At 38.8% G+C, this 24832-nt stretch overlaps 1 protein-coding gene across 9 annotated transcripts in view; it reads left to right on the forward strand.

The window, feature by feature from the left end:
• Positions 1-24832, forward strand: part of ADD3 (adducin 3) — a 143544-nt gene that overhangs the window by 103576 nt on the left and 15136 nt on the right. For all 9 annotated transcript variants that reach the window (XM_049856004.1, XM_049856006.1, XM_049856007.1 and 6 more), the window contains 3 exons: positions 6669-6892; positions 19418-19556; positions 23754-23905. In XM_049856004.1, coding sequence (XP_049711961.1) covers positions 6698-6892; positions 19418-19556; positions 23754-23905 — 486 coding nt within the window. In that variant the 5' untranslated portion in view covers positions 6669-6697. The remainder of the gene's footprint in view (positions 1-6668; positions 6893-19417; positions 19557-23753; positions 23906-24832) is intronic.

Consider the following 24832-nt stretch of genomic DNA (forward strand, 5'->3'; position numbering starts at 1 on the left):
CCTCCTTGTTGTACATCCCTTCTTGTATTTTCTATCCCCAGCTCGAAAGAACAACTAGGGAAAGAAAGGGATACACTAAATGAGTGATTTCCCTTTCTCTCGATGCAGGCTTGTGCCATATCACCACTTACAGCTGGAGGAAGCGTTCCTTTATTTTTTTATTTTCTTGCCGTCCAGATTCATCTGTGTTCTGAGATGCTTCAGGGATTCATTATTGTTCTTTGTTGTTGTGTAGTATTCTATTGTATGTGTGTACCATAATTTGTTTACCCATTCATCTGCTAATGGGTCAGTACGAATTTTTTTTTTAATTGTGCTTTAGATGAAGGTTTTACAGAACAAACCATCTTCTCATTAAACAGTTAGTACATATATTGTTTTATGACATTGGTTAACAACCCCATAGCATGTTGTGCTCTCTCTTCTTGACCCTGGGTTCCCTATTACTAGCTTTCCTGTCCTCTCCTACCTTCTAGTCCTTGCTCCTGGGCTGGTCTGCCCATTTAGTCTCGCTTTGTCCTGCAGGTCTGTATAATGTTTGGCTAAAAGGTGAACCTCTGGAGTGACTTCATCACTCACCTGAAAGCTGAAAGGGTGTTGGGGAGCCATACTCTTCGGGGTTTCTCTAGTCTCTGTCAGGCCAGTAAGTCTGGTGTTTTTTGTTTTTCTTTTTTTTTTTTTTTTTGAGTTAGAATTTTGTTCTACATTTTTCTCCAACTCTGCCCGGGACCCTCTATTGTGATCCCTATCAGAGCAGTCAGTGGTAGTAGGCGGGCACCATCTACTTGTACTGGATTCAGCCTGGTGCAGGCTGTGGTAGTTGTGGTCTCTTAGTCCTTTGGACTGATTTTTCCCTTTAGTTTTCTTCAGTTTCCCTTGCTCCGGAAGGGGTGAGACCAGTAGAGTATCTTAGATGGCCGCTCACAGGCTTTTAAGACCCCAGACAGTACTCACCAAAGTGGAATGTAGAACATTTTCTTTATAAACTATGTTATGCCAGTTGAGCTAGATGTTCCCTGAGACCACGGTTCCCACAGCCCTCAGCCCAGTAATTCAGTCCCTTGGGGAGTTTGGATGTGTCTATGGAGCTTCTGTGACCTGACCTTAGAGGAGTTGTGCTGGCTTCCCCAGTATTGTGTGCTGCCTTACCCTTCACCAAAGTTACCGCTTATCTATTGTCTATTTAGTGTTTTTCCACCCCCACCCCTTCCTCTCCCTCGTAACCATCAAAGATTGTTTCTTTTTGTGTGTAAACCTTTCCATGAGTTTTATAGTAGTGGTCTAATATGGTATTTGTCCTTTTGTGATTGACTTATTTATTCAGCATAATGCCCTCCAGGTTCATCCATGTTGTGAGATGCTTCACAGATTCATCACTGTTCTTTATTGTTGCGTAGTATTCCATGTGTGCATGTCCCATACTTTGTTTATCCATTCACATCTTTTGATGGGCATCTAGGTTGTTTCCATCTTTTTTGCTATTGTGAACAGTGCTGCAGTGAACATGGATGTGCGTATGTCTATTCATGTGACACCTCTTGTTTCTCTAGGATATATTCCTAGGAGTGGAATTGCTGGATCATATTTCTATTTCTAGCTTTCTAAGGAAGTGCCATATTGTTTTCCAAAATGGTTGTACTGTTTTACATTCTTACCAGCAGTGCATAAGAGTTCCAATCTCCCCACAGCCTCGCCATCATTTGTTATTTTCTCTTTTATTGATTCATGCCAGTAATGCCAGGGTGAGATGGTATCTCATTGTGATTTTGAGTTGCATTTCTCTAATGGCTAGTGATTGTCAGCATTTCCTCATCTGTCTGTTAGCCACTTAAGTGTCTTCTTTGGTCAAGTGTCTGTTCATTTCCCTTGCCTATTTTCTAATTGGATTATTTGTCTTTTTGTTGTAGAGGTTTTGGATTTTCCTGTAGATTTTAGAGATTGGACTTGTGTTGGATTTGTCATAACCAAAAATTTTTTCCCAGTCTGTAGGTTCTCTTTTTACTCTTTTGGTGAAGCCTGTTGATGAGCGTAAGTGTTTAATTTTTAGAAGATCCCAGTTATCTAGCTTATCTTCTGGAGTTTGTGTGTTCGTAGTTATGGTTTATATCCTGTTAGTGCTGTGTATTAAGGCCTCTAGCATTGATCCTATTTTTTCTTCTGTGATCTTTATAGTTTTTGGTTTTATATTTAGGTCTTTGATCCATTTTGAATTTGTTTTTGTGTATGGTGTGTGGTATGGGTCTTGGTTCATTTTTTTGCATATGAACATCCAGTTTTGCCAGCATCATTTGTTTAAAAAGACTGCCTTTTCCCCATCTGATGGACTTTGGGCCCTTGTTGAAGATCAGGTGCCCATAGGTGGATGGATTTACATCTGGGTTCTTGATTCTGTTCCATTGGTCAATGTATTTGTCGTCGTACCAGCACCAGGCTCTTTTGATTACCGTAGCTGTATACTAGGTTTTGAGGTCAGGTAGCGCGAGCCCTCCTACTTCATTCTTCTTCTTCAGTATAATGCTTTGCTTAGCCAGGGCCTCCTCTTTTTCCATTTAAAGTTAATGGTGTTTTTTTCCATCTCTTTAAAGACTGTCGTTTGGATCAGGATTGCATTGTATTTGTGGATTACTTTGGGTGGAATTGTCATTTTCACAGTGTTGAGTCTACCTATCCATGAACATGACATGTGTTTCCATTTATGTAGATCTGTTTTGGTTTCTTGAGGTAGTGTTTTGTAGCTTTCTTTGTATAGGTCTTTTACATCCCTGGTTAGATTTAGTCCTGAGTATTTCACTTTTTAGGGGCTATTATAAGTGATACCCTTTTCCTGGTTTCCTTTTCATCATTCTCTTTATCGGTGTATAGGAATCCAACTGATTTTTATATATTTATCTTGTATCCTGCTACTCTGCTGAATCTATTAGTTCCAGTAGTTTTCTTGTGGAGTCTTTTGGGTTTTCTGTATATAGTATCATATCGTCTGCAAATAAGGGACAGTTTTCTTCTTCATTATCAATTTGGATGCCCTTTATTTCTTTTTCTTGCCTTATTGCTGTTCATCTGATATTGTTTGTTCTCAAACTGAAGAACTCCCTTTAATAATTCTTGTAAGTTTGGTTTTTACATATTCCCTTAATTTCTGTTTATCTGGAAATGTCCAAATTTTACCGTCATATTTGAACAAGAGTTTTGCAGGATATATTATTCTTGGTTGGCAATTTTTTTCATTCAAGGTTTTGTATATGTCATCCATTGGTTTCTGCCAAATAATCAGAGTTTAGTCTTACTGTTTCTCCTTTGTATGTGACTTTTCATTTTTCTTGAGCTGCTCTCAGAATTCTTTCTTTGTCTTTGGATTTAGTGAGTGTGATTATGATATGCCTTGGTGATTTTATTTTGGGGTCTATCCTGTACAGGGTTCATTGAGCTTCTTGGATGGTCAGCTTTTCATCTTTCATGATATTAGGGAAGTTTTCTGTCAGCAATTCTTCAACGATCCTCTCTGTTTTTTCTTCCTGATCAGTTGTGAATTTTTATTTTTGGTTGTATCCCACATAATTCTCAGAGTTTCTTCATTTTTCTTTGTTCTTTTGTTCTGATTTTTCCTCAAACTTGTATCCAAGTATTTGTCTTCAGTTTTGCTGATCCTGCCATGTTCCTCAGCGCTTTTATGACACTGTCAATTTCTGAAATCACGTTTTTTACCTTTTGGATTTCTGGTTGTTGTTGTTTTTGTATGATTTCTAGTTGTGAATTTATTTTGGCATTTTGCTTCTGTTATTATTTTCCTGAATTCTTTTTTTTTTTTTTTGTATTTTCCATGAATTTGTCTATTTTATCCTCATTTTTGCCAACTTTTTACTTCAACTCTTGGATAGCTCTGAATATTAGAGATTTGAATTCCCTATCAGGTAGTACTAGTGCCTTTTATCCTACCAGAAAGTCATCTGCTGTTTTATTTTGGATGCCTACTGGAGCCATCCTGTCCTATTTTTTTTTTTTTTAATGTTTTGATATTGTCTGCTGTCTTAGGGACATTGAATAGTTATTTTCTTCATTTATGGATCGTAGATTTGTTTCATCCTGCCTTTTTGTTTTATTTGGTTATGTCTGAGCAGGCGGACTGTGCATTCTTTCTTTGCTCATCTGTGGACATGATATTTTTCACCTCCTTGTGCAATGGTCAGGGCCAGTCACTCAGCTATGGTGCAGCAGGGCAGGTCTAGCTGAAGGGAAGGGGCTGGGATAAGTCGTTTGAGGCATGTACTGAGGCTGACAAGGTGAGCTGGGAGTCGGTGCAGGGCAGGTTCTGGTAGGCCATGCCTGTGCTGCCCTGGAGTGCAATGTTCAGCACACGGTGCAGATAGGCAGGAGGGAGGGAAAGGGAGAGGTTGTGATGTGTGGGGCTAGACTGGGTATGGAAGAGAAGAGAGAAAGGAAAGAAAGAGGAGCAAAAAAAAAAGGCTGCGGGAGCCTCCTGTTGGAGTGGAGAGACAAGAAACCTCGTAATGAAGAAAAACAAAAAGGAAAAAAAAGAAAAAGAAAATTTTTTAAATGCCCCCAGGGTTCCCACTCGTGTGGCTGTGCAGACCGGTAAAGCGGCTTCCAGGCCACACTGTACAGGCTGGCTAGAAGGGATGGAAATGGTACACAGCCCTAGGTATTCAGGAGACAGGAAAAGAAGGTAAGCACAAAGAAATGAGAAACTGAGAAATGAAAAAAAATAGAAAGGAGAAAACAAACAAACAAAAGAAAAAAAATCCAAAGGAATTCCACCAGCATGGTGGCTCAGACTGGGGAAGCTGTTCCCCAGCTGTGTAGCGCTTCACAGCCTGTCAAGAAGAAGCAAAGATGGCACCACAGAGTCAGGTGTTCTAGAGAAAGGAGGGGAAGGAGGTGAGAGGCAGGGAAGAAACCCAAAGGTGCCGAATAAAGTAACACCAGCAACAAAAATTAGCAATAAGGGAGCCAGCTGGTGTGGGCAGGGCAAATCTATATGCCCAAGGAACCGGCACCTCATGTGCCGCAGCCTAATGGGAAGCCGCAGATCGGCCTGCCGGGAATCCTGGGATGGACCTGCTGGGAAGCAGTAAATTGGCCCTCTGGGAAGCCGTGGATCAGCCCGCCAGGAAGCAGTGGATCGGCCTGCGAGAAGCAGGAAATCAGTCCTCTGGGAAGCCGGGAATCAATCCGCCAGGATGTCTTGGATCAGCCCGCTGGGATGTGGCGAAGACTGAGCAGGGGGAGGCAGGGTGGAGGATGGGAAAGCATGTCTCGCTGGTTACTGGGTACACTCTCTCCTGCTGGGAGCTCCATGAATCTGCTTTCCCATACTCCCTGTCTGCCAGTCTCCAGCAGGAGTCCAAGGTGGTGGATCCATGCTGCATTAGCTGATAGGGGATCTATGCTCATAACTCTCCTCGTTGTCTGTTCTCTGTCAGTTTCTTACTCCATTCAGTGCTTGGCTGAGTTCTTTAGCTCTTCATTTGACACTTAGGCTTCCAGGATTGACATTTGTCTCTGTTTTACTTAGTTTTTCGAGTTTTTGCTGTGGAGGGACGGCGTGGTGCTTCTGTCTATAGCGCCATGTTGGCTCCACCGGGAAGCATTCCTTTAATTAGCAGTGCCATTACTCTCTGCTGTGTGAGTGCTACTCAAAGTGTGGTCCATGGTCTGGTGCCAGTCTGTAGACTATTACCAGTTTGTGACATGTACAGAATATGACAGTGAGCATTGAGAAATTTTTCTTGCAATTTGATGTTATTATCCCATGTAAGTGTGTTATTTTGTATTTTACAGGGATATTGATCAACAGTGAATTGGAAATTAAAAGAAAATCCTTCACCATAGACAGTTTGAGAAGCACTGAGCTAGACAACTTCATCAGCTAACACATGCAATCACAATTGATTGGGGGAGGGGGGAGCTGTTAAATGACTATCCTGTAGAGCTAGCTATACTATAGTTAGTTAGGTGCTCAGCTGTAGCAAAGCCCAGATGAATTTGTTTCCCTGGCATAAAATCAAGAATTTTCTTAAATATCAATAATAATCATTTTAATTAACAAGAATCATAGCTGTTCATTTGACTTCTGAATAGCTTTTAATTGTTTCTTACTTGGAGTTGAAACATCATCTGCTAAAGTTAAGTAGCCTGGCAACCGTAATAATTTCTGCATTTTCTCTGGGAAGTTGTTCAATCATTTGAGAAACATAAAGCTTTGTTTTTTTGTGTGTTAGTAAATTACATTCATTATAGAACGTAGTAGTCTTTAAATATAACTGAAGTTTGGTTTAACATACAAGCAAGAGTAAGAAAGAGAAGAGAAGCTCCGTTGACAGTACTCCCCAGTTGTGAAAATTTGCCATCTAGATGTGACGTCTTACATTTAGATATTATGGTCATTGCTCCCTTTAAAAATTGAGTTAGCAATTGATGATATTATAATTGAACCACAAGTTTCATTAGCTTAGAAAATACCAATTTCTAATTTAACATTATTACCTAAGATTTTTACAAAATCGTTCTAATTTTTTTTTTTAGAAATTACTTGAGAAAGTTGCTGTTATTACTCAGACAGCAAAAAAGATTCTGCTTGATCCATGTAAAATATGAAAATATACTAATGAACTTATCATCAGTGTCCTCCTCTTTTGTGTTTATTGATACAGATAACAAGGGGAATTAACAGACCTGAAGCATGAGTTCAGATGCCAGCCAAGACGTGGTCACTACTCCTCCTCCTCCCACTATGCCTCACAAAGAGAGGTATTTTGACCGTATCAATGAAAGTGACCCAGAATACATTAGGGAGAGGAACATGTCTCCTGATCTACGGCAAGACTTCAATATGATGGAGCAGAGGAAACGAGTTACTCAGATCCTGCAAAGTCCTGTGAGTTAAAAAAAATTACAAGGATCTCATTTTTCTTGCTCTTTGGGAACCTTGATATAATGAAGTAGGGGGTATCTTAAGCAACCCTCAGATTAAAAGAGAGCTCGAAGAGGAATAACCAGTTGCTCCCAATCATTCAGAGGACAAATGGACACCCAGTTTATGTATCTGACTTGCAGAGCTTTAATAAGAAACTGGTATTGTCTTCGGTGATGTGAAATGTCTTTGTGTGTTCTCTGGGAGGACAAAGGGTGCTACTGAACTCAAGGATACCCAGTTCAGAGTGAAAATCTGTGACGAAAAGAAAGGCATGGCTGAAGTATTAGGAACCAAGAAATGAGTTAGGTACATCCCATGCACATATTTTTTTTCTTGCTTCCTGTACCTTGACACTCAGGAGCATAGGAAGACGTAAGGTTTTTGAGGAGGTCTGTGATTTGACAGCCTCGTATTATGTATAGGAGCCTGGGTGGCATAAGCAGTTTGCAACTGGTTGCTAACCTAAAGGTGGCCATTCAAACCCACGCAAGGAATCCATGGAAGAAAAGGCCTGATAAACTGCTTCCGTAAAGATTACACCCAAGGAAATTCTGTGGAGCACTTATGCGCTGTAACACAAGGGGTTGCCATGAGTTGGGGACTGACTCCATGGGAGCTAACGAGTGTTATGTACACTCATGCAGGCATACACACCAAAGAAGGTAAATTAAAAGTGGATTATAAACTTAGTAACTCAAGCTGAAAATTCTCTCTGTATAGCAGTGCCCAGATTTTGTGATGGTATTAAAATAATTTGTTATTTTTCTTACAAACATTAAATGATATTGTAAAGGTCACATGTAAGTGATGGAAAATGAGAGAACAGCTTGATTTAACATGATTGAAAAATTACAGCAAGAGTTGTGAAAACCCAAAACTTTTCCATAGCTTATAGGGAGGGGTCCCAGAAGCAAAATGGTATTACAGAGTGTTACTCAAATTGACAAACTTTAGATGCAGAATGAATTCATAACATTATGCATAATGAAGATCATGGGCCTCTTAAGGTAGAGTTCAGCACACATGGACAAGCTGAGGTTATTTTAGGTTTCCACCTTGGATACTAAAATAAGCATCAAGGGATAGAGCTGCCTGAAGTAGCCCTGGTAAATCATTTGTGTTGTGCCCTTTTGAATTTAATCACGAAGGCTGAGTCCAAAGCCGAAGGGGAATTCCGCTGTGAATAATTTTCCCATACCAGTGGCTTAGATGAAAGCATTGAAGTACAAGTTATAAAGGCAATGCAAGCATTGAGGAAATTTTTTAAGTGTAGCACCCAATTTAAAGAACCCTTTTTTTTTTTTTTTTCCCAAATAGAAAGTAGACTAACCAGAGAAGTCATCACGAGAGAGTAAATGTTCAATGCCTTACTTTGTGTAAACCTGCGTTTCTGTGTTTATAAATACTTGAAAGGCGTATTAGTGATTTGGATCGAAATAGATTTATTTTCACCTTTAAAGAAACCCCACTTTTAAGAACTAACTTATTAAGCAAATGATTGTAGTCACAAATAGTATAATTGACAGAATGGTACATAAAGTTAGATTTTTTTTAAAGATTGATAAATATTGAGATTTCTTTGGGAAATATCCCAGAGAGGACCATTCAATCTAACTGTAAAGTTTAAAAAGTACTAAATTAAGTTTCCATGCCAGAGTTTTTGTTTTATGATTTTCCCATTAAACTAAGGACAGCATAACTTTGAGTAGATTATTTGTTTTATTCTTACATATTTCCATTTATAATTTGGCTTAAGGATATCAATTTTATTTGTGCCTGGAGGAACTTAATAAAATATTGGGAAAGGGTAGGCATATAAACTGTCTTTTCCCCATTCACTTAGCAAGAGTGATTATTTTCTTTAAAAAGAAAGAAAAAAAAAAAAAAAACAGTTCATCTGTTGTTCAGGGTTCCGAGGTCACTGGTTTTGTTGGTTCTTACTTGATTTCTTGTGTCATTATTGTAGAGGGACATACATATATATCTATATGTATTTATTAAAATATAAAGGAGTGATTATTTTCTGCCTAGAGAGGAACAAAAAAGGCTAAAGTTTAAAAACAATTGTGAGTTGGCAGTATTTTTGCCTAGATCTTTGCTAGTGAATTTGAAAATCTTGCTTGTGACACACTTGTAAAAGTGTATGTCTTAGTTTCCTAGTGCTGCTGTAACAGCACCAAATTCTTTGATGGTTAACAGGAATGGAAGGGGTAGGGTGAGAAAACTACTAACTAGGTAGAAGACACTTGTTAATACTGGTGAAGGGAAAAGCAATGCACGATATGGGAGAAGTCAGCACAACATGACCAAGGCAAAGGAAGACACTCAGAGGAACACAAGAATAAAGGGCAGCCATTTTTTTTATGGTAATTACTATAACATAGACAATCCTGCAACAATGGTATTAACAAACAGTGATTTACCAATGGATGCATTAACAAACAGTGATTTACCAATGGATGCATAGGCAGATTGGTATGCTGAAGAGGTATGGCAGGGTGTAAGGGAGCACACTTAACTGCAGATACAGGTTTGGTTGTGGCTATTTCTACACAGATAATTGTAGGTGCTGTATGTATATTAATATAAACAATAGAGCACACAAGGGGCACAGTCACGGAAACTTCTTAGACATAACCAAACACCTTGCGGGATGAAGTTCCAGGGCTCAAAGGCAAAAGACCGTAAACTTGAGGGACATGTATGTCAATTGGCACAACATAGTTCGTAAAGACAATGTTCTGCATCCTCCTTTGGTGAGTAGCATCTGAGGCCGTAAAAGCTTGCGATCAGCCACCTAAGATACAACTATTTATCTCTCCCTGTCTGAAGCAAAGGAGAATGAAGAAAATGAAAGACTCGAGGGAGCAATTAGTCCAGAGGACTAATTGACCATATGAACCACAGCCTGTATGACCCCAAGACCAGAAGAACTAGGTGGTGCCCAGCTACCACTACCAACTGCTCTGACTGGGATTGCAACAGAGGGCCCCAGACAGAGTGGGAAAAAACTGTAGAACAAAAAACCAAATTCACAAAAAGGACCAGACTTACTGGTCTGACAGAGACTAGAGGAACCCCCAAGACTATGGCTGTAAGAACTGGAACTGAAGCCATTTCTGGAGACCACTTTTCAGCCAAACAATAGACAGGCCCATAAAATAATAACACCTGAGAGGAATGTGTTCGTTAGAACAATCAATTATACAAGATCAAAAGGACATTTTCCCAAAAGCAAACAAAGATGAGAAGGCAGGAAGGGGTAGAAAATCCAGACAAAAGGAAATGGGGAACCCAGAGAGGGAATGGGGAGAGTGCTGACACATTGTAGGGAATGCAGCCGCTGTCCTGGAATACTTTACGTGCAAACTATCGAGTGGGAAACTAATTTACTCTGTAAACTTTCACATAAAACACAATACAAATTTTTTTTAAATGTATACCAGTAAAGCAAAGGAAGAAGAAGAAAAAAAGATTTGTGAATCTCCTGTTAATATTATTGGCTTTCATTCTGTTAGACAAAACTCATTACCGGGAAAGATCAGAATCAAAGATACTACTAACTGTATGTTTGTAAGTAACAAATTTGTGAACCTTCTATTTAAGATTCTCAGTTCATTTCAGAAGAAAGGAAATAAGCAGAGAAGCTAAAAGAAAAACAAACTAATAATTCTTTTTTAAGCACTTAATATGTGCCAGGAGCCTATTGTGTACATTATCTTATTTAATCCAGAAAACAGCCCAGTCAAGGAAGTATTATTATCTGTGTTTTACAGATGAATAACTGAAACTTAGAGATATTAAATAACTTGCTGATAGTTTTACAGCTGTTAAATGGTGAGGTTGGAATTTAAACTATAAAGCTAACACCTTTAGCCACTAAAGGTGTGTCCATTTAAAGCATTATCAGTAACAATGAAAAATTCCACCCATGTATCTCTTGTTGTTTCATGTGCCTTCAGATTGATTCTCTTGCTCAAGTTAATTCACCCCAACTCAAGAAAATTTTTCAATCATGAGACATTTTTGGTGTCTAAATTTGGATGACAAAAATAGTACCTTATTGCCTTGAGCTGAGAAAGTAAAGGAAGAACACAGAATTTGTCTCGGCTGGACCCCAAGTTTGTTTTTTTTTTAAGAATTCAGTCTTCTGTCATATTTCAGTACTTTTTTTTTAAAGAAAGTATTTGTCTTAGAAATCAAGTGTCTATGGGTAAATTGGTTTAGCTAGGTGTTAATGCAGTGGAGAGAAAAAGTTCTCTTTGCCCAATATACTGCTCGTATGCCATGTCTCTGGAGATCCTAGGTTGTCATGTACCCCTTTGTCTCAGAATGAAGTGTCCAGGACAAACTGTTGGAATGAAACGATGCCTCGTCACAGTTAAAAACTATATAAGTTGAAAAACTAGCAGATAGCACATTGTATATAGCAGATGCTTAGTAGATTCTGAATGGATGGATGGATATAGATACATGAATAGCTGGGTGTTCTTTGAGTCATTAAAATCTTGAAAGTTGTCCAACAAACTTCTACTGAATTTTCCCAATATGGGGAAACAGTTGGTGGGCTTCAGAAAAAACTAAGTTCTTAAACCTTACCACCATAGGGAGCAATTTAGATTGGTTGATGGAAGTTTAACATTGTTATTCTGACAAAATAAGACAGCTCAGGGTCATGACATGCTAACATTTCTCAATAACAGGGCAGTATCTAATGCTACAAGCTTATTTTGAAGATAAGGACAAAATTGAAAGCCATGTACATCCTAGGATATCATTTTAATTGAGACCTAAAATAATAACAAGGTGCCTTAATTAGAAAATTGGTCAGATTCACCATGACCTATCTGGTCACTTTGGAAGCTACGATGTAAGTATTTTTTATTAACTTTGTTTGTATTTTTATTATATACCCTGTTCAAGAAAAGATATTATTCTAACCTTTAGCTTAGTGTTAACTAAGACTTAGGTACAGGAGAAAGACCATCCAGAAGAAATTTTGGGTGGTTTTTTCTCCTTTCAACAGGGCCAATAATCTGTTTCCAAATGAAATACATTTCTCAGTGGAGAAGTTCTAAGTAAGTTTGTTATGCTCCTGACCCCGCTTAAGGAGCGATCTAATAACATAATTGCAGGATGCATTGGAAGCAACAAGTCTGTAATCTTTTCTGTTGTCGTTTGTTTTGAGGATTTTTTTTGGGGGGGGGTCCCAGTTTTCCTCTCTAGTAATTGCTACGAGTAGATATTTAGAATCTCTCTCTGATACGTCTGATGTTTGTCGGTGTTCTATTACGTTACTTTTCATAAAGTTGAACATGACTGATAAGTTAGCCTACATGATTTCTTTAGCATTAACCAAAATAATTGCATCAGATCAGTTTCTTTTATCAAATCGGTCCTCTTTTCTGAGATTTAAAAATCTTTCACTTATTTCCACGTTCTTTTAAAATTTCTGATTTCGAATACAAAAACCTTTAAGATCTGATATTTCAAGTTCACTCTACTTTTGGTATTCATGAATACGTATGTACTGAAAGCATTCTCTTAACCTATATGAATCTCAAATATCTGAATGCCCCAAGTTTTTAGAAGTTTATTTTTGTCCATACCTTATAAAATCAAAACTTTCAGGGTCACTCCCTCAAAACTGATAGAAGATATATAAAATCAAGGGGTTGTGAGATTCATACGATGCTTGTAAGCTACCTTTCTCACGCTGAAAGGTCCCTGGGTGGCAGGAACATTTCACTCCGGGCTGCTAACTGAAAGGTTGGCGCACGGGGGAAGACGATTGTTGCTAATTGCTGTGGAGTCAGTCCTGACTCATAGTGACCCCACATGTGCAGAGTAGAACTACTCCGTGGGGTTTTCAAGGCTGTGACCTTTAACATGCAAATCGCTAGGCCTGCCTTCCGAGGTGCCTCTGGGTGGGCTAGTAGTCAAGCGCTTACCGTTTGCACCACTCAGGGACAGCCACTGAAAACCCCACGGAGTGCAGTTCTACTTTGAAACACATAGGGTCACCATGAGTCGGGAGTGACTCTATGGCAGTGGGGCTCTAGCTTAAACATTTTATTTTCAGCTTGTCATTTTTTTACCATACTTTTTGGAGGTGTGTTTGAAGAGCTATCCAAACTATAATGCTATGGGGACAAAGTTTTCAGGTGGGATTTTGTTTGAGTTGAAGCATTGAATGACTTTTTAAAATTTATGACATACAATAAATATTCATTTCTTATTAAAAAAAAGACTTCTCCCAATAGGATGATGGACAGGCATAATTACAAGGAAGAATTTCCCAGTCAAGTGATATGCTGATAAAACAGTTTTCTGTATCTTCAGATTCCAGTGCTAGTCATTCATGAAATGTATCTTTGCTATCATTAACTCAGTCAAGATTGAGACCAGATTCTTCACAACACATCTTTGTATCTAGAAAAATGAAAAGAAACCCTAACTTACTATTTTATTAATTGGGCATTGAACTAAACACTTGAGAGGAAACTAGAAATATGAAAGACTCACCTCCAGCAATCAGATAATTGTGACGTAGTAGAGTTGAAAAAATAGATCAACAATCACAATGTTATGATAGGTATCCTAAGTATGGCATAGGCAATACATGTTAAGAATTCACAGTGGGGTTGGGGGAAGAGATGTGGAGATCCCTACTAACTGGGATTCTTAGGAAGGACTCCAATGAAAAGATGGCATTTAAGATGAGTGTTGAGTAAAGACTAAGAATTGCAGAGGTAGAAGAACAATGGAAGCCAGCACTTGCATGATCTGAAACAGCATGAGCAAGGATTTAAAAAGTGCAAGTTGTGATGAAAGAATGCTGAGGATACCTGGTAGGCTAGACCAGAGCATAAGGTACCAAACCAAAAACCAAACCCAGTGCCATCGAGTCGATTCCGACTCATAGCGACTCTATAGGACAGGGTAGAACTGCCCCATAGAGTTTCTAAGGAGCGTCTGGCAGATTAGAACTGCCCACCCTTTGGTTAGCAGCCGTAGCACTTAACCACTACGCCACCAGAGTTTCCAGCATAAGGTAGTAATGGCAAATAAAGACAAAAAATTACATAACAACCAATTATGGAGAGCCTGGAATACTGGGCTGTTTTGAACTAGAGTTAGGGGTCAGCCTATTTTCTCATCATTTCTAGTTTTTTTTTTTTTTTTTTAATTGTACTTTACATGAAAATTTGCAGTTCAAGTCAGTTTCTCATACAAAAATTGATACATACATTGTTATGTGACCCTAGTTGCTCTCCCTATAATGTGGCAACACACTCTTCCTTTCCACCCCAGATTTCCCATGTCCATTCAGTCAGCTCTTGTCCCTTTTTGCCTTCTCATCTTGCCTCCGAATAGGAGCCGCCCATTTAGTCTCATGTATCCACTTGAGCTAAGAAGCACTGTCTTCATGAGTATCATGCCTCATTTTCAGTTTTAGCCTGTTTATATAATTTTTCTTTTTATATACACATATTTGTACACTGCTAGTTTTCGATCTGGATTCAAATCTTTGCTTCACTGACCATTTATTAGCTATGTAACATTAGGAAACTCACTTAGCCTAGCTGAGCTTCAGAATCCTTGTTTGTAAAATAGGGAAAAATACCTGTCTTAGTCATCTAGTGCTGCTATAACAGAAATACCACAAGTGGATGGCTTTAACAAAGACACATTTATTCTCTCACAGTCTAGTAGGCTATAAGTCCCAATTGAGGGCGTGAGCTCCAGGGGAAGGTTTTCTCTCTCTGTGGGTTCTGGAGGAAGGCCATTGTCATCAATCTTCCCTTGGTCTAGGAGCTTCTCCCCTCCGGAATCTCAGGCCCAAAGGATGCTCTCTGCTCTTGGCACTACTTTCTTGGTGGTATGAAGTCCCCATGTCACTCTGCTTGCTTCTCTCTTTTATATCTCAAAAAAGATTGGTTTAAGATACAATCTAATCTTGTAGATTTCATCAACGTAACTGCCCCTAATCCATCTCATTAACATCATAGGATTTACAACACATAGGAAAATCACATCAGATGACAAAATGGTGGATAATCACACATTACTGGGAATTGTGGCCTAGCCAAATTGATGCATATATTTTTGGGGAACACAATTCAATCCATAACAATACCTCATACAGTTATTATGACAATGAAATGGAATGATGTGAAAGCAGGTAGTACAGTGCCTAGCATGTATAGTAGGCAACCATTTTTGTGGAAATTGTATACATAAGGTTTATTCACTATGCTAATTTAAAGCATATTATGTTTTTGTGATAGTAGATGAAGATTTTAATTATATAATTCTTTAGACTGAATTTTGTTTTTGAAGGCCTTAAGGAATATTTCACCCCGATGTCATTCTACCTCGTTCATATTCTTCACAAGATGGTAGTCCAATTCCATCCCTTCCTCCTCTGTGCTCTTCTAGTCCTGAAAATGAAGACACAGTTTATGCTGTGGTTTTATGTATGTGTTGTTTAATCTTTTAACCTGACTCTTGTCTAGTAGAAACCCTAGAGAACTGTTGACTATTCTGACTTCAGAAGCTTTGCATATGACCTCTCTGCCCTGTTAGTTTCTCACAGAACTTCCAACAGTTCGGTCAGTAGGGGTTTGAACCTGATGGAACCAGTTCAAAGCCCAAGTTCCTCATTATGCTTTGGTGGGAAAATTCCTAGCTGCAAGTAGCCAAGCTGCGACTCAGCCTGGTACTCCAGGATCATCGTACTCTGCTGCTATATAATTTTCTTTTAATCTACCATTCTATCTACCATTATACCCTAATGTTCTAATCTAGCCTAAGAGGTTTACTCAACATTTCTGATCACAACTTGCCTGCTGCCTTATTATTAGTTATGTTTGATTTCAGTGACACCATCCAGCTCTGATAAAATTAGGAAAAGGTCCTGTGTCCAATGGAGAGTCCCAGATTTGAATCTTTATTACATTTAGTGATGCAAACTTTAACAAGTCATCACATATCTCAGCACTTTGTTATGCGATTCAAATGAATCAAGTATAAAGGATTATTAACATATGACTATAGTAGAAATATGATTAACTATTCATAAAGATAAATAAAATTTTATTTTAATGTTTTAATTAAAGCTTAATAAATTTACTGATATATTTTTTAATCAACTGAAACAATTTTATATCATTAGTAGTTTTTACACTAAATGCTGTTTTATGACTTTGGTAATTATTTGAAAAATATTTCAAAAACATTTGAAACATGAAAAAGTAAGTTATAGGCAAATGTTTTGTTATATATGTTTTACCACAATAAAAAAATGAGTTATAAATGTTCATGACAAAAAATATTAACTCTTCTTGCCCAAGAAGAATTATCTACTGAAATAGTTAACTGTATAAAAACCTGGGGAAATCTCATTTATTTTGAAAATTGTTTTCTTTACCTATACTGCATAGAAGCTATTCACCAGCCTTATAGGGGAAACTCGTATTTTTTCCTGTTCTTATTAATTGATTTCAGAAGGGCTTATACATCCCTCAGTGACTTCAGGGATCATCCCAAAGCTTTAGATAGGTACTCACCATATTGTGGGATATATGAAAGTGAAAAAAGCATTTTCATTAATGAAAAAAGTATTTGATGACCTGAGTCCTTGCAATTTAGTAGCTGTGTGACCTTGAACAAGTTTTTCAGTCTGTCTTATTTAGCTTTGTCATCCCACCCAGCAGAAACTTACCGGTTTCAGAAATAGCTGTGATTCTTTTGAGCAACCAGTTGGTTTTTAATCTTAAAGGCATTGTAAATCAGCATGCTTAGTAGGTTGTCTTGACTGATGTTGGCTGCTAGAGAGTTTAGATCAAATTTAGCCCATCTCTAGCAAATGCATACAATTTTGTAGCATACACTTTATATCTTAACCTCATTCCAGGCTCTGTCTGGCCTACTTATGCTATTTTCTCTTTAGCTTGATTTTTTCACCTGTATTTTATTATCTTTTTATTATTTAAATCTATGGAAGCTGCCTTAAATTCTTCCTGGAACACTATGGGGTGGAAGCGGCCAATAAAATAAATGAGGCCCGCTTCTCAGAGCTATTATAATGTACATGAGTGATACCCATAGTAGAAATCACTGATTTTTTTTTTTTTTTCACTGAATCAAAGAATATTGGTTATTATTGCTTTGAACTGAGGAAAATCTAAGGAGAGTTTAGTTTTGAAGGGAAGGTAAAGTTTCAGAAGATTGGCCCATTCCCACGTGTTCAGAAGTTTTTTTTTATAGTTTAAATAAAGATAAATGAGGAAATACTTTTCTTCTTTCAGCCTTAGACATGGTAAAATACTCCTGTTCTTCATCTGTGAAGGTGTCCATCCATCTTATATGTAGCTCCCAGCCATTTTATGTTCACAGGGTCTTAGAAATATATTAATGGAGTTCTCTGGTAAATATAATATGTCTTTGTAGAAGATACTTTATAGGATAATTTCTCTGGTTTAAATTATGTATTTAAAGGAACTAGAGGCAGTTCACAGAAGTAGATATTTTAGAATTTTAACAATTGTGCTAATAATTTACACTTAATAAGTGTTAAATTTCTAAAAGAAAAACCATGTTTAACTGGTAGAAATTGCTCCATGAGCTAGGAATTCAAATATGGTTACAGTTAGTATTTTGTAAATTAATCACTTAACCCCCCCCTCCCCCCCCCCCCCCCCCCGCCAGCTGTATTAGCAGAAGACCCAGAATCTTCATCTGAATTTTTTTTCCCCTGAATTGTCCAAAGAGCTTTAGTGGCTTCCATAGTCCAAAGTGTTCATCAGTGGCTTCCATATCCAAGAGGTGGTGTGTGTGTGTGTTTGCATGTGTGCATCCGTGAGTGTATGCACGAGAGTCACGCTACAGCCTTCTCAGTCCACCACTGCCACTGTACCTTCCCGTTGGTAAAAAACTAGCGGCCTATCCAACAGAAGACACAAGTTCAAAGTTGGCCCAAATGCCTGTGCAGGCCATCAAGGTGCATCAGAGAAGGATTCTTCTCTCTCACTTCTTGTTAAGGGTGCCATGGTTGAGCTCCCAAGATTACAGCTATTAGCACTCTGCTCTTTCAGTTCACATCACAGGTGCCTTTCAGCTGTTGTTCTAAAAGCAACACAAGCATTGAATCAGGGCAAGTGCTAACATCTACCACCTAATAGCCTCAGAACCGCATTTTCCCTCCCCACGTGAACTTCTGTGCCATTATGAAAAAAGACAAAGAAAAAAGTCCCTGGGCACCTCTGGGCTATTCACCCATCCTCTGAAGCAAGGCTACCTCTTAGCAGGGACTCCAGGAGATCTTATTCCCACCCTTCTGAGGAAGGTTCCCACCAGTAACTCAAAAAAGATTCACCTTTGAAAGGGAGACTTCCCAAGTAATTTCCAGGGTGTTCATACTTACCCCCCTTGGAGGTCTACGTTCAGTGATTCCAAAGTAATTGTATGCCTTCTCCCTCTTAGGTGAAGTGGGAAATAAAGGAATTTGATTTCTGGCAGGGCATCCTGCTACACATGTGAACAGTCTCAAGTGGAAGCATGAGGCTTCGATGGTTTATATCGCAAGAGCCTTCGGCTGTGTTTAAAGTTAATGAAATAGACATGAGCAAAAGAACAAATGATAAATTTAATAAGTATTGGGTGGGATGGGAAGATGTGAAGGATTGGGAGAGGATTCAGATGATGAATCATATTAGTGACTCAAGGGTTACCGGAATAGAGAATTTCTCATAATGTCCAGGATTTTGATTTATATAAACACTATTTCCAAATGAGACTTTCATTCTCTTTCTGTCACATACCCATCCCCATGCCAAAAAAAGACAAGAAAATATACAGCAGAACTCCAGACTGGGAACATCTGGAACTCAAAGTTGAAGCAAAGTCATTTCTTTAGCACAGTGTTGCAGAAGGAAAGTAATCAGCCCTCTACTTTTCTTACTAGCTTGCTTTCAGAGTTTATGGCACTAAGTAATTGCCATGGGTCATAAAATGGGAACCATGATTTAACGTTATCTTAATGAAACTTTTTACTGTGGGTTTACAAATGAGAGTAACCCATTTAGGGAGTTGCCCCATTCATACAGGGACTCTGTCTTAACTTCGATGGTGAGGCTGCTAAGCAAGGAATCGGTCTCTTTTTGCATCAGAGCATTGGTGCTCTAAATTGTCCGTTAATAACAGAGTTGCTTTATCTGTACATGTCTGATGTGGATGTTAAAATATTTCACTTTCTTTGAGATGAAGAATGCCTGCTTTTTTCCTTCCCCTAAAAGCAAGCTTTTTGGTGTTTCTTCTAGTGCTCTAATATTATTTTGTGTCTTATATTTGTTTTTAGATGGTATAGATGAAAGCTTTTCAAAAGAGGGATGGGGGAAAGATTGAGTATATCAGAGCAAGTCGAGTTTGTGTTGTTTCGCTCCAAGTGGATGTATGTGCTCAGTGGTTACTTTTGTGTTACAGGCCTTTCGGGAAGACCTGGAATGCCTTATTCAAGAACAGATGAAGAAAGGTCACAACCCAGCTGGATTACTAGCATTACAGCAGATTGCAGATTACATCATGGCCAATTCCTTCTCGGGCTTTACTTCATCTCCCCTCAGTATGTCAGTGTTGGAGACTTTGGAAAAATTATAGCGTTATCTTTTCTTTGGAACACTGTGTATCTCTAGCAGCATATTCTGCTCAGGTTCAGGCCTTACTTATATAACATCTAATCCTTAGAAAGAATCTCTTTTTCAAGTCAACTAGGCATTTACTAGACTAAGGATTATAAAGTAGTATAAAACGAGACATAGTCCCTGCCCTAGATAAATATGTATTTTAGTTGGGGAGATATACCATAAATGCACAAAAGATTAGAACTACAAGATAACTATAGAAGAAAAAATTACAAAGCAGTTTGTAAGAAATGATTTAATGACCTTTTATAAGTCACCATGCTGTGAGCTCAGAGGAGGAATTGATTACTGACTAAAGTGGACTGAGAAAACTTCATGCAAGGAGAGAGGCCTGAACTAACCAGGCTTTAAAAGGATAGAATATTTAGAACTTGATATAAAAGAGAGGTTAGGACATTTTATTCATTCAACAGATCTTTAGTGAGAGCACCAGTTTGGTGAGCTGAACACTGTAAGGATACCAAAAATCATGAAGGCCTTGAACTCAAGTACTTTACATCTCAGCACTGAGATACATACAGCAATTGCTGCAATAAAGGGGCAGGTACACAGAGTATCAGAGGAGTTCATGCCAGATGATGCTGTCAGGGACTGCTTCATATCAGATTCAAGGAATGAGGGCAATACCTCTTCCTTTCCTTTCCGTTTTATTAAAGATTTAAGTTAAATGCCAATGAATTAAAGTACTTTTCAAATAAGGGGAATTGTATAAAAAGAGACATGATGGTGGGGTGGGAATATGCAAGGTGAGTGTGTGTAGAACTCTAAGTGGGCCAATATGTTGGTACATCAATGAGAGTCCTGGGGTAAAAACCTAGGGAGAGAAGTTGGGTCTGATTAAAGAAGGCTTTCACTGCTGGACCAAGGAGGGCTATACCAGTATGGACAGGGGAAAAATCTTGTGAAGAAAGAATTGATAAGTGATAACTTGAATGAGTTCTAGGGAAGAAGGCAAAGAGACTGAAGTTAGAAAGACCAGTTAAGGAATCTGTTGAAAGAGTCTCCACCTGAGGTACAAATGTGTGAACGAACTAGAGTGTTGGTTTTGGGTATAAAAAGGAAGAGACCAATGAGAAAGGCATAGCCAAGAGTGGAAAAGACTTCACAGCAGGTTGGATATGGTGATGTGGTGGGGAAGGGAAAGAGATGAGTCCCAAATGACTGAGTTTTCTAGCTTGGGGTAATGATGATTCTATCAGAAAAAACAAGAAAATTCAAAGATTGAGCTAGTTTGGTTCGTTCTCTCTATAATACTGAGCATCTGTTATGTACCAAGCACCTTTTTAGGGACAAGGATAAGCAAGACAGACAAAATTTTTGTTCTCATGGAGATAGAATATAGATTAAGTAAATAAAATGATCAGATAAGGCAAGTGCTGTACAGAGAATTAAAATACTGTGATGTGATAGAGCAACTAGGTGGCTACTTTAAATTGTGATCAGAGAAAGCTTCTCTTTGGGGTTGACATTTAAACTGAAATCTGAATGGCAAGAAGGAGCCAACCATACGGAGATGGCATTCCAAGTAGAGGAAACAGCTAGCACAAGAGCCATAAGGTAGGAATGAGTTTCACCTCTTCAAGGAACAAAAAAGAAAGATAATGGTCTGAAGCAGGAGAAAGTCCTGGTGATCAGCTTCCAGAAAGATCACAGCCTAGAAAACCCTTTGGGGCAGGTCCCCTCTGTCACATGGAGTCTTGTCAAAATCGACTAACAACAACAACAGTGGTGTGGAACATGGTTTTTAAGGGGATGAGTGGAGCAAAGTGAGGTCAGAAACACAGGCAAGGGCCAAATCATGTAGTGCTTCAGAGCCACGGTTGGAAGTTTGGATTTTATTCTATCTTTGATGGGAGCCGTTTTATTCTCTTTGATGGGGAATGATTTATAGAAAGACCAGTTTAGTTTCTATGTAACGAATAAACGGGGAGATTTCATAGTATAGCCAACAGAAATAGCAAAGTCCAGAGTTGAATCTAGCTTGGTTTGAGAAAGTGGGGAATTCAGTTTTAGGCATGCTCAATTTAAGTTGCCAAGACACTGCAGCAGTTGAAAATTAGAGAGCTTAGGAGACAGTCTTGGCAGATAGACACAGAGAAGTATTACTCAAAGCTGTGGAAGTTAAACAGTCATTCAAGAGGGAATAGGCAGAGAAGAAAAAGAGTGCAAAGAGAAAATATCAAAAGTTGGAAGAGGAAGACTAGTTAGGGAAGACAGAAATAATAAAAGAATCTATCTTGTGAGTGCCCTAGATATAAAGGAGGAAAGGGGAGTGGCAGGGGGTGCTGGCTGGCTGCCTGGAATGTACAAGGCATGGCAGGCAGGAAAGCCATGTCCCAGTATTCAGAGGTCAGGGAGTAGAAATCGAACAGTTTGGCTGCTGCAGTACTTGTGTTGCCTCGTGAGATGTGGGAGTTATAGTTGGAAAGGTAGGGAGGTTAAGAGGAGACAGCTTAATGGCTGACTCTGAAATTTTGTCAGAAATTATATCATTTTGTGTGGCTTACATATTGTTAAAACTATTTGAATTAGTTTGCAACATTTCAAAATCTGAAGATCTCACACTTAAATGTTGACTTGGGGCTTCTCTTAAAAAGTTCGGATAGCATGAGACACGTATTCTTACATGAAAACAGCTAATTGGAACTGAGTGGTGCCTGCCTGCCCGGTCAGACTAGGGCTATGTGCTCCAGTTGCCCATAGGCTGCACCTGGCCTGGGTTATGCGTTTACACTACCTTCCTGGCCCCTGTGGGCATTTGAGTTTGCGGTTCCTGCAAAACTAAGAGGTTAAAAGTAGTGCTTTAGGAAACTTGATCTGATGGCTTCATGCAGAATGGATTTGCAAAGAGAGGCACTAGAGGGACACAGAAGAATGAGAAGGCTTATTGTAGGATTTTGCATGTGAGGTAAGGGCCTAAATTTTAACATGGAAATAGAAGACCCTTATGAAGAAAAAACGTGGCAACCTCATGTCACCATGGGGTCACCATAAGTTGAAATCAACTCACTGGCGCCTGGTGTGCTTGGTTTTTTGTTTGTTGGTGTTTGGCTTTGTGAAGAAGTTAGTGATGAAACCTCATGGTAAATTACATATGGTAGCCCAGAAAAGGCTAAGAGATGGAGGTTACTTAATGTTCGAGCCCACAGGAATTGGAATACCTTCAATATTAGAACAGTAAGGAGAGAGAGAAGAAAAATCAGGGAAAATAAGATAAAATCACATTTAGACTTTTAATTTTTATGTTATTGTTTTGCTGGCCATGAGAAACAACCTGAAGAATGGGGAGGAGGGGCCTGGTCAGTGATGATGATGAAGTATCTATCTGCGTAGAAATCACAACTGGAGTCTTAACAGTATATGGTGTTTTCATGGGGAAAATAAAATGAAAAGTACATAGCGAAAGACTGAGCTTTGGGAAAAGAGCCACAGCTAGGGAAAGAAGGGGGAAGAGAATGCGTAGAAGCAGAAAGAAGATCAAGTGGAAAGGGAACAAAAGATCTCAAGATAGTATCATGTGGCCCTGGAAGGCAGTACTAAATAGTGTCTGGCTTTCAAAGAGGTCAAGGAGAATGAAGCCTGAGCAGGCGAAAGCTGAACTGGGCGACTGGGTCATTAGAGCAGTGACAGTGGGTTGAGACCGGTTTTTGGTGCATGATGAAGGCAGAAGCCAGACTACTGTTTCAATGCATTCTTTTTCATCTTAATGTTTTTAACATTTGAATAAAAGTCGAGATATTAGAAAAGTCATTTTCCAGAGTTCTTTTCATCATAAAATTAGCAGTAACCTTAGTATTTAATAACACTTTTCACCCTTGGTATCATGTAACAATTTTTCCCCCATGATGTGAGCCTTTGATATAGTTACTCCCTAACAAGCACTAGATGAATAACAGCCTTTACCAAGCAAGTAGAAAAGATAGCTGATATTTTTACTCACAGTGTACTTCTCTGAAGGAGGATGTGCTAACTAAACATTGTGTAGACTGGTAAATTTCAGATTATTTACAAGGCTGAGATGCTCTCAGATTCGGGTTTCTTCCTGTAGGATGTGTGAACTCATTTCCAGGTAAGGCATTGGCTCAACTTGAATCTCTGTCCGCAATTTCCCGTTTTAGGTCTTGGCATGGTCACACCTATCAATGATCTTCCTGGTGCAGATGCATCCTCATATGTGAAGGGGGAAAAGCTTACTCGTTGTAAGCTTGCGAGCCTCTACAGACTTGCAGACTTGTTCGGATGGGCACATCTGGCAAATACATATATCTCAGTGAGTTCTTTAGTTTTCACTGCCTTTTTTAAAAATCCCAAGTAGACAGTAACTGTATCCTTCTCACCTTGTTGTGGGGAATTCCGTTTTCAGACTTCATTCTCTGAACCTAGAATGCTGGATCACAATCTAATACTGATTTAAACCTCATCTCCAAGGGATTATCTACAATCATCCCAACTTTCTTCTCCATTTGTCATCTGCATTGTTCCTTCAGTTCAGACCAGTTAATAGAACGTATCCGGGGATAAATCCTGATGGCAAGTTTTTCCCTTTCCATGTTAATTATGCCCACGATTCAGTGGCATTTAAAAGAATTGGGGGAAAGGAAAATAGGAGTGAGGCAAGTTTCGCCCCTGGTTTTTATTTTTTTAATACGGTTTTCCCAATTGTCTTGATCTTATTTTCATTTTGCCACATTTGGAAGCAAGACAGTATTTGGCAACAAAATATTAGAATATTGTGTGGTGGAACTGGCATAAATGCGTGGTGCAGTCTACCAACAGCCTTTTTTCATTTCCCCCAGCTACTCCTTAGTTGTTCCCCTTTTCATCTCCACCATAATTCTTGTCCTAGGAAGAAACTCTCTTCTCTTTCCTTTGTCCATTTTGCCTAATTTCCATGTTGTAAATCAGGGTCATAGGCATTCCCACATTGGGCTGAATAATACTGACACTCTTCTCATGAACGTAGCTGGGACTAAGCTTTTTCAGAAGCCCAAAATAACACTTTAGGCCAGTCCAGTGAATGAGAATCTAATGTCAGAATTCTTTTAGAAAGTACCTGAGCATTGAGGAAAGAAAAACTTTCAAGGAAAGTTTCATATTGCACGTCTTAAATTTTTGTTTTTTTCCCAGATCTCTTACAATTATTTATTGTTAATGTGTGACATTCCTAGTCATGTCTACTCTACAAAAGATGAACACC

The sequence above is a fragment of the Elephas maximus genome, chromosome 16, assembly GCF_024166365.1.
Source record: "Elephas maximus indicus isolate mEleMax1 chromosome 16, mEleMax1 primary haplotype, whole genome shotgun sequence".
NCBI lineage: Eukaryota > Metazoa > Chordata > Mammalia > Proboscidea > Elephantidae > Elephas > Elephas maximus.